Raw genomic sequence first — 10,856 nt, forward strand, 5'->3', positions numbered from 1 at the left:
TGACCCCTTTAAATAAATGACTTTAGCTGTACCATCCTGTTCCAAAACCTGTGAGCATGTTAGCATTTTAAGTATCTGCTTCAGATGTAAAGGTTTTTTCCCACCTAAAAGCAAGACAATAAGATTATGCTGCCTTGTAAGTTGTAAGACTCATCATTCGGCATCCTTTGCAAAGAAGACAATCCCATAATGCACTGCAAAAGCTCACAAAAAACCCCTAAACTACTCAAAATGGTGGATTAAGTCATAAATTATAACGAGACTCTATAACAAACATGCACAGTCTGAAACTCGCTGTGTTTTGTAACGTTGTGTATTGCAGCATTTCTCATGCAATGGCCTCCTTAGGATGGGTCGCTTATGCTTTCCTCATTTTTTGTCACTCTGGATAAAAGTGTCTGCTGAATGAATAACTGTAAATGAAATGTCATACGAGCCTCATTTCAGATCACAAAGGACATCTGGGTAAAGGTGACAGCGCGGTGCTTTCCCTCCGAGATAAAGTTTAACTTTAAGAATGAACACGACAGCACGCTTCAAATGGCCTAATGCTCTTATTATTCTCCTTCATTGCTCAGGATGATCAAGTAAAAACATGCTGAGTGCCAGCGCTAAAAGCCGCGCCGATGTGTCACTCTCCGCCAAATGATCGGCTTGAAGAATAATGAGCTCGACTCAGACACGCAGCACGCCTGACTACCTCTCGCGACACGACGCCGTTTTTCACGAGAAACTTGGGTTTCTATTTTCAGGGAGGCCAAACGAAGACCGAGGCTGATCAGGCGTGCATAATACCCATGAAATAAATCCATTCCAGACTGTGAAATGTTTTCCTTTAAAGCACAGCTTTCAGCGCAGATAATGCTCAACAATATTTCAAGGAGGATTGCGCTCCGCTGTTATCCTATAAACGTCTTCTGAGGTTATGAGGTTTAACGAGAGCTATGCATATATGCAGTCGGGCGCTACAGAGCTTATATTCCTTTAAAATGGGCTCCGGCTACTTAACAGAATCTCATTTCAGGTCGTCTATTGTTTTATTAGTGATGTTTGCTGAGGCGAGCATCACTATTACCATTGCGCACATTCGTCTAACCTTAAGCGTGGAACTCATCACGCATTGTTTGTGCCACTTCAAATCTTGCAGCTTGTTGAAGAGACGTGTGCTATTACTTTCAAGCACTCAGACCTATTATTTTTGCCTGGTGGATGATAAAATGGGCAAACAAACAAATCTTACATTGAAGGAAGAGACGGGAAGACATAACGGTTGGATCTTTTGGATTTGCCATGGTTGTATGTTTTGTAAAATGTAAAAATTCAGCAGTGTTGACACTGCTGCGTCTAAATTTAGACTACTGGTGTTGTTTCTCATAACAGAGATATTCTGATCATTAACAAGTGGTAAACGGAGTGCGTCTGGCCTTTTTTTCTAACTCCGCAGGGAAGGCACAGATGGTATGGATAGAAGTAGAAAGAGAATTATATCACCGTTCTGAAACAGAACTTGGCTTTGAATTCACTTTGTGTCAGTGCCGTTATATTAGCTCGAGGTAATAAAAAAACAAAGAAGGACATAACATAGACATCTTTTTCTTTTCTTTTTTTAGCATTACAACAGCAGCCATCATGCAAATGATTTACAGTGGGATCTAAAAGTCTGAGAACATCAGTGAAAATGTTTCTATTTTGCATTTTTCTAATTTAAATAAAGGAATAGTTCATCCAAAAAAAACCTTCAGGCCATTATGGATCCTCTGCAGTGAATGGGTGCCATCAGAAAGAGAGTCCAAACAGCTGATGAAAACATCACAATAATCCACAAGTAATCCACACCACTCCAGTCCATCAGTTAACATCTTGAGAGGTGAAAAGCTGCATTTTTGTAAAAAAAACAAACAAATCCATCACCAATGGATTTTTTTTTTCACTTCACAAGATGTTAACTGATGGACTGGAGTGGTGTGGATTACTTGTGGATTATTGTGATGTTTTCATCAGCTGTTTGGACTCTCTTTCTGACGGCACCCTTTCACTTCAGAGCATCCACTAGTGAATAAGTGATGCAATGCTACATTTCTCCTCATCTGTTCAGATGAAGAAATCTACATCTTGGGTGGCATGAGGGTGAACTATCCCTTTAAAATAACTTAGTATTTGGTTTATCTTTTGCTCTCAGTACAGCAGCACTCAAGTTGACAGCTGACAACAAAACATTTACTATCAGGTCTACATTAAAAAAAAAACCTGTATATGTTTGTTTGTTTGCAATGTGCTCTATTTTCATCAGAACTGCATATTGAAAACAGGACGATGTCGACTGAGCTCATCAAACACCTCCTCTAGATTCAGAGCATTGCTCCTGTCTTTTTCCGAAAAGTCTCAGCACGATTACAGTGACTGAATGCAATTAACATTTCATTTCCTCTACTGCTGTCACATGTGGAGACAGAGATCTATTCGGTTTCTATTCATAAATGTGAACCTGTGATTCATGCTTTTTGTGAGCTAGTGTAAAAAGTGAGATACTAATGAAAAATTGAAAATCACACTCATATTGGGTCCATGTTGCTCCAAACCTATGCGGTTATTTTTGCAGTGGAACATAAAATGAGAATTATTGAAGAATATCCACAGAGCTCTTTTACAACGACAGTTCAACCTTGTTTGTAAAACTTTATATTTTATTATCAAATGCACTTACATTTTTGCAAATAATTTTGGGGCTATTGGATACAGTTCTCATATGTCTATGTAATATTTTACACCTCAATCAATCAATAAACTAAAAAAAAAAAAATTTAAGAGAGGAGTCAAAAATTAAGCTGAATAAAATTTCTTCTGTCTTTTCAATTTGGTTTGTAATATAAGACACGGGCACGGTCTTGCACAGGTGTCATGAGAAGAGACTGATAAACGGTTAGAAATATAGCCTACTTGTGCTTTTAGTGAGCCATCATTAGGGATCATCACCGACCTGTGAGGTGTGAAGCTGCATGTCAGCTCAAAGGAAACGATCTGCACATCTACAGTTACTGGCACGCCACTTGTCTGGATAAAAACGCCTTTATTGGCGTCTATCTGAAACACTTTGCCAAGTGCAGCGCGCTCAAACACCGGCCATAAGCTCGTGCTGCCAACCTCAATAGTAGCGCGCGCTCGCTCTGCCATATAGGCTTACATGACAACACTTAAATCGGCTGGCGTGCCATCTGTCGTGAAACGGAACCAGTATTTCAGGTTTGTTGAACTTGAGCTCCCGAATGAAGCGGTAAGAAGGGATGCAGCGCTGTGAATGAGAGAGATTAATGCGGGAGTAACTCAGGGATGTTTTGGATGCATCGCGTGCCAGGACTGAAGGTTTGATGCCCATCCACAGGCTCGTGTTTTGATGAGTTTGGAGGCAAACGCTCCTGCGTGAATCATTTACCGCAAAGATAACCGGCTGGATTTTCGAGCAATATGCGGTTGTCGGTTGGTTTTGTTTTGTCAACTTTTTGGCTATGGGAAGCGTCGCTTTCTCGCGTTTACACCAATCACTGGGCTGTTCGGATCCCTGGAGGACCAGCAGAAGCTGATAAACTCGCCTCAAAATATGGCTTTACTAATTTGGGTCAGGTAAGCATATTTTTTCAGTTTTTAATTTATTTTCCTGGTCACTATGCGCATTTAACGCATATATCAGTTACATGTCCATTAGAGTACAGCATCACTGGCATGAGACTATTATAAAAAACGTCTCCGGTTACTACCTCGGTTCCCTGAGAGCGGGAACGAGACATCACGGAGACATTTCTCCGTTATGGGAACTCCTTCCCTTTCAACCTTACCTGAAGTCCTATTGGCTCACGCCAGTCCAAATGACTGGCCAATTGTCGGGAGGTATGCAAATCGCATGCAAATACTGACGCGCTCGAGAGGCAGTATAAAATGCGGTGCAGGCGACAATTATGTCAGAATCTGATACTGAACGCTGCTTACGCCCCTTTCACAGGGCGTCAACGCCTCTCCTTTACTTTGAATGGAGTGATGTCAAGCGTTGCCGAAATGAATTGTGGGTCCGTCGCGTCATGTTGGGTCCCTTGCTTGCGGCAGAAGTTGAAAACTTTTCAATCGCCAACACAGGCGTCAGCCAATCAGATCGCCTTATGCAAATGCCCTGGTGCAGATGCTAGCCAATCGCGTTCATGCAACACCAGAAAACTAATGTGATTGGCTGTTGTCACTATGATGGTCACGTCAACACCAAGCTTCAGAAACACCCTCCATCAAGGGTCCACACTGATGCCCCGTGTGAATGTACCGTTAGCTGGTCGAGCAGCGAACACGGCGACCTCCGTGATGTCTCGTTCCCGCTCTCAGGGAACCGAGGATACGGTAGTAACCGGAGACGTTCCCTCCCGAGCTTTCACGAGACATCACAGAGACATTTCTCCGTTATGGTAATGATATTCAATCCCGCCGTGAGAGAGGCTACAAGCAGCCTGTACAAGTCACATATGGCGCTTTTCCACTGCGTGGTACGACTCGGCTCGGCACGGCTCAGTACGGCACGGCACGGTTCGGCTCGGCACGGTTTGCATTTCCACTGCAGTTCAGTACTGCTTTAGAGTGGGCGGGATTATTCACATGTCGTTATAGTTGCGCCGCCTCTACTACCACGACTCCTAAAAAAAACTATTTCATTCCACGTCGCCCCATCAAGCTCTCGCTGGATCCGCTCCTCTGCTATCAACGAGAGGAACATCTGTACTTCCTCAACAGACAACGAAACTTTTTGGTTGTTAAAAAAGGTGAGCTCGTTCAAAACAGTTGCGTTCGATCCTTCGCTGGCTGTGCTGAGTTAAATCTAGCGGTTCTTTTGTGTTTGTGTAGCAAGTTCAGTGATGCAGGTAGTGACGATTCTCTCCGGCCAATCCGTGATCAGCAGAGTTTACACGTCACGTTTTGGTAACGGTACGGTTCACTTGGAACCCCAACCGAGGTGGTACTAAAAAAAGTACCAGGTACGAGGTGCTGTACCCAGTGGAAAACCCCCCAAAAGTGAACCATACCGAGCCGTACCGTGCCGTTCCATGCAGTGGAAAAGCGCCAATACTCAGCGAAGACAGAACACACAATTCCCACAACCAATAGTGACGCTTGTTAGGTGGGCACACAGCTGATAAGTGGAGACAAGCCAATGAAAAAGCCCAGTTATACGAAATTTGCATATCTGGTCAGTGATAACGTATGCTGCACTGAGAAACAGGGCAGAAGCAACAACAATCACAGTATTGTGAGGGGGGGCTGCACAGAGATAACGGTGTTAAGCAGCAGTATAACACATAAGATGATGATGGTACACCAATCGATTTAGACATTGAATAGCAGGAGCTGCACTGAGTACAGGGCAGACAACAGCAACAATAGCATATAGGTCTGTGCAGAGTAATTACTGTGCGAGGCAGCAAACACACATGAATAGAGGTAGCATAAACGTGAAACAGTCACTCACCGACAGCACTTGGGAGGCTACGGACTGAGCGTTCAGCTTGTAAAATCTGGCGAAGGTATTCTGAGAAGACCAGCCGGCTGCAAAGCATATATCCTGAATAGACATACCTCTCAACCACGACCAGGAGGAGGCGATAGCTCTTGTTGAGTGGGCCCTAATGTGCAAAGGACATTCCAAACCTTGGCTCGTATAACAGCCGTGTTAGCGTCCACAATCCAGTGTGAAAACCTCCTTTTTGACACGGCCCGGCCCTTCGCACAACCACCGTAGCACACGAAAAGCTGGTCAGATTGCTGAAAGCTGGCCAAACGGTCAATGAAAATCCTCAAAGCCCTGACGGGGCCCATCGAAATCTGAGCGTCCGATTCACGCGAGGTCGGTAACTCAGAAGACAGGGCAGACAGCGAAACAGTCTGCGCTCTGAAGGGGGTAGATAGTGATTTAGGCACGTAGCTCGGTCTCGGCCAGAGAGTGCGAAGCGAATACTATATCCAGCTGCGGCCGAAAATCCTTTAGAGCTAAGAACACTGCTTCCAGCTCCAAGCGGTTTATGTGCCAACGGCTCTGAGGTTCTGACCACAGCCCTGAAGCCGGCATGCCCTCGCACATTGCTCCCCATCCGTGAGTCGACGCGTCCGTCTTGACCACGACACGTGACGTCATCAAGCCCAGGCGAACCCCCCGGCTGAAGTGATCTTTGCGCCACGGCCCCAGGGCTTCGATGCAGCCGCGGGAGACCGTGATGTGCAATGGTCCGAAGTCCACGCCGTCCAAGGGACTCGAGATTTCAGCCATAACTGCAGCGGGCGCATGTGTAGTAAACCCAGATGACATACTGATGCTGCTGCCATGAGTCCCAGCAGCCTCTGACATTCCTTCAAGTGAACAGAGCTGCCCATACTGAAATGGTGCAGGGAAGACAAAATGGCTGCCGAGCACTCCCGAGAGAGGCGAGCTCGCATCTCCACCGAGTCGAAGCACACTCTCAGATACATTATAGACTGACTCGGGGCGAGAATGCCCTTACACACATTCACACAGCCACAAGAACTCCAAGTGACGAAACAGTTTGTCTATATGGCTGTCTATAGTGTGTCCCGTGACTGAGCTAAGATCAGCCAGTAATCCAAATAATTGAGAATGCGCATCCCGCTCGCTCTGAGGGGGGCGAGAGCTGCGTCCATGCACTTCGAGAAAGTGCGTGGGGCCAAAGCCAGCCCAAACGGGAGAACAGAGTACTGGTACGCTGTGCCCTCGAAAGCAAATCTCAGAAAGCGTCTGTGATGCGCTGTTATCTGAATGTGAAAGTATGCGTCCTTTAAATTTTATGGCCGCAACCAGTACCCGGAGCGAATTTGCGCCAGGATCTGTTTTATCTGTTTTATCAGGCGAGTGCTGCTATAACATGTGTGAGCAGCGGCTCTGCACCGCTCTGAGGTGGGGCGAGCTGCGCTACTTTGACTGAGTGAGGAGGAAAGAGCTCTTTTGTGCACATGTATGCATTTTTTAATGATCCCACACACACATCAAACACACATTTGAACAATTTTGACACAGCTTGGGGGCTGGTCTGATCGTGTAGGCTACTCTTCCCTCCTCTCCTGGCTGTCAGGATGATGGCTTGGCAGCTGGCGGCGGGCGGGAGTCATGGCGCGAGCTCCTACGCTTGCCGTGGCACCTCTTCCCGGGTCCCTTTACACTTTTCTCCGCACATCTGGCTCCTGGCAGCAGTGGTTGTGGGCCTGGTGTCCCTGCACTGCGATGAGCCGTGCGCCAAAGAAGACCTCGATCTCGCGGTCTGCTGCTGGAAAGCTTTTTAACCGGTATGGGCGGCGGCATCTGAGCCTGTCACTACAGACTGTGAATGGCTATATGACTTAGTTGAACACCACTTCGTAGGGTGCACTACGTAGGGAACAACTGACGTAATAGTCCAGCGAAATCTGGAAGGCTGATAAGACGCGCGCCTGGGCATCAGTTGACTCCTCGGCTTTGCGCGCTTTTCCACGCAGGGGCATCAGGTGACTCCTCGCCTTCGCAAGCTTTTCCGCACAGCCACATCAGGTGACTCCTTGCCTTTGCGCGCTTTCCAAGCAGGGGCATCAGGTCACTCCTCGCTTTTCCGCGCAGGGGCATCAGGTGACTCCTTGCCGCTTTACTGCTGGTGAATGGGTAAGCGACTGAAGCGCTTGTCGCTGCACTGAAGCGGGGGCTGCATATCGCCCTGAATGAGTGAGAGAGCGGAGTCCTCAACACACGGCAGCCGCTGATGTGGGGCTGGTATCATGTGAATGAGAGAGCAGTGTCTTCCAAATACGGCAGACGCTGATGAGGGGCTGGTATCGTGTGAACGAGTGAGGAGCCAGTGATTGTGCTTTGCACACGGCAGAACGCCGCTCTGAGGTGGGGAGCTGCACACTTATTAGACAGTGGGTCGTGCGGCATCTGCGGCGACATGAGAACCCTTATCTCCAGTGTCTGCACTCGGCTCTCCGCTCCGCCATGGAAGGGGGACGTGAGAAGCCGGGCTGATGTTCTGCAGGTTCGATGGGTGAGAGGAATGCGGACATTTTGTCGGCATGATCTCATCACCAGAGTCCTTAAGGTCCACTACTGAGCTCATCACCAGAGTCCTTAAGGTCCACCACTGATAGAGGGCAGACAAACTCATCTGGCATCTGAAGAAAAATGTAATACTCACCTGAACACTGCAGAGGAGCGGCAATCCAGGCACCGCCCTCTGATGAGTGAACCTTAACTGTGAACTGTAACAGTTTATAAGCCATATTCTTAGGTTATTCAGCAAAGTTAAGGAGAAGATTTTGAAGTAATTGTCGCGTGCACCGCATTTTATACTGCCTCTCGAGCGCGTCAGTATTTACATGTGATTTGCATACTTCGCGACAATTGGCCAGTCATTTGAACTGGTGTGAGCCAATAGGACTTCAGGAAAGGTTGGAAGGAAAGGAGTTCCCATAACGGAGAAATGTCTCTGTGATGTCTCGTGAAAGCTCGAGAGGGAACTAACAAGTTAGGTCATGCATAATTTATGCAAATACTTGCGCACTGAAATACATTGCTCAGGGATTTAATACTACATTTGCACGCAGTGGTTCGCAGTTGTAATTTGAAAACTGAAGGCAGCGAAAAATCGTTATGCAAAATGTTAACAATCCAGTGCTAGAATTAAACTGTGAGTTGTGTAGCAACAGTCAACCAACCATTAACGGTTTCAACGTTTGGCTAATTAGATATTCATGAGACATGTACAGTAGCAGAAACTTTTACGCACGTTTTTAGTTTCAGCAAAGAAATTGCGCGAGTGATGAAGAGACGATTATTTTTACAATTTTGTGGACTCAAGGCTAAGATAAACAGAGCGCACATGCGGATATCAATGTGGTTGTTTCCCAATCAACCTCATAATGCAAATGATAACATTTCCCAAGGGTTTACAAATGTTTATTGGAAATCTGCAGGATTCCTTAGTAACGGAACAAGATAACTCAGGATTATCCCATGGTTAAAAATTACTCGAATGTGCTGTAAACAAATGATTCTCAGCTGGGGCCCGTTCTTCGTATGTCGCTAACTCAATTAGCTGAATTTTATTGTTGACGATTTGGCATGATCTTGGATTATTTGGTTTTTCGAAGTTCATCCCGGAGTTGCTGTCATAGCAACAGGTCCGTAAACTTAAACCTGCTCAGAGCAGGCTTATTTCAAGTAAACAGGATTAGATTGCATCTTTTTAAGTGGAATTGATATTTAAAATCTATCCCAGCCACTGCTACTTTATTACAAGTGTACCTATACTAATCCGGGTACAATCATTTAAAATTATAATAATTTAAAAATGTATTTGAAAATAATATTATAATGTTGTGTAATCTATAATACTATAGACACATCCAGTTTTACTCATTGAAAGATTTATTTGTGATAAAATAATTACTTTATCATTGTATTCGAGCCTTACACAAATACTATACAGTTGATCTGAGTCATGTATTAATTTGCTTATTATTAGAGTGCTGACGGCTATTATAGGAGTGGCTTGATGGAGTGCAGGAGATGCAGATAACTTGATCTTGACCCTTAAGAAACTTTAATTATCGCTGTCACATAACAAATCTGCTTCAAAGATAAAATTACATGAATTGCTAATTACAACATTAAAATAAAAATGTAAAGCCTGTACAAATACAAAAAAATCGGGAATATAAATAATTGTGAATCATCATGTAAAAAATAAATAAATAAATTAAATAAAGTGCACATTTAATTTATCTATAATAACATTTATGTAGTTTTGTTCACTTGGCTGTTTACTTATAAAGTTCTAGAAATTTGTCAAGTTTTTCGTCAGGTGTCTTTTTTAATTATATGATGTCATTGCTGTCTTGCCGCCAGCCAATTGCTACATTGCTAATCATGATTTCGAGTATCGATACATCTGCCCTTTACGGGGAACACGAGAACGGTGACAACTAAATCCAGATATTTTAATCAAATCCGCAAATTCATTTGAAGAACCAAATTACCCAGAGATCAGTTATCACGATTAGAAGATCTGGCATCTTTCAAATCATCTCAGATGTATTAAAGGAACACTCCACTATTTTTGAAAATAGGCTCATTTTCCAACTCCCCTAGAGTTAAACAGTTGAGTTTTACCGTTTTCTAATCCATTCAGCCGATCTTCGGGTCTGGCAGTAGCACTTTTAGCCGTAGCTTAGCACAGATCATTGAATCTGATTAGACCGTTAGCATCTCACTCAAAAATGACCAAAGAGTTTATATATATTTTTCTATTTAAAACTTGACTCTTCTGTAGTTACATCGAGCACTACGACCGACGGAAAATGAAAAGTTGCAATTTTCTAGGCCGATATGGCTAGGAACTATACTCTCATTCTGGCATAATAATCGAGGAACTTTGCTGCCGTGCCATGGGTGCAGTAGGTGCAATGATATTACACAGCACCTGAAAATAGGCTAACTTCCGTCAACGTAACCAACGTGACCACCTGCTTGCACAGGGAGCGTGCTTGGGACTATTTTCAGGTGCTGCGTAATATCATTGCGCCTGCTGCAACTTCTGCTTCATTTTCCGTCGGTCTTAGTACATGATGTAACTACAGAAGAGTCAAGTTTTAAATAGGAAAAATATAGAAACTCTTTGGTCATTTTTGAGCAAGATGCTAACGGTCTAATCAGATTCAATGATTTATGCTAAGCTACAGCTAAAAGTGCTACCGCCAGACCCGGAGATCAGCTGAATGGATTAGAAAACGTTAAAACTCAACTGTTTAACTCTAGGGGAGTTGGAAAATGAGCCTATTTTCAAAAATAGTGG

At 44.5% G+C, this 10,856-nt stretch overlaps 1 protein-coding gene across 1 annotated transcript in view; it reads left to right on the plus strand.

Moving 5' to 3' along the window:
* Nucleotides 1-3,033: 3,033 nt before the first annotated feature.
* LOC107553811 (proprotein convertase subtilisin/kexin type 6-like) overlaps nucleotides 3,034-10,856 on the plus strand; it is a 37,307-nt gene continuing 29,484 nt past the window's right edge. Inside the window, exon 1 of the mRNA XM_016236118.1 lies at nucleotides 3,034-3,618. Coding sequence (XP_016091604.1) covers nucleotides 3,463-3,618 — 156 coding nt within the window. The 5' untranslated portion in view covers nucleotides 3,034-3,462. The remainder of the gene's footprint in view (nucleotides 3,619-10,856) is intronic.

This window comes from Sinocyclocheilus grahami, unplaced genomic scaffold, assembly GCF_001515645.1.
Source record: "Sinocyclocheilus grahami isolate Dianchi unplaced genomic scaffold, SAMN03320097.WGS_v1.1 scaffold481.1, whole genome shotgun sequence".
NCBI lineage: Eukaryota > Metazoa > Chordata > Actinopteri > Cypriniformes > Cyprinidae > Sinocyclocheilus > Sinocyclocheilus grahami.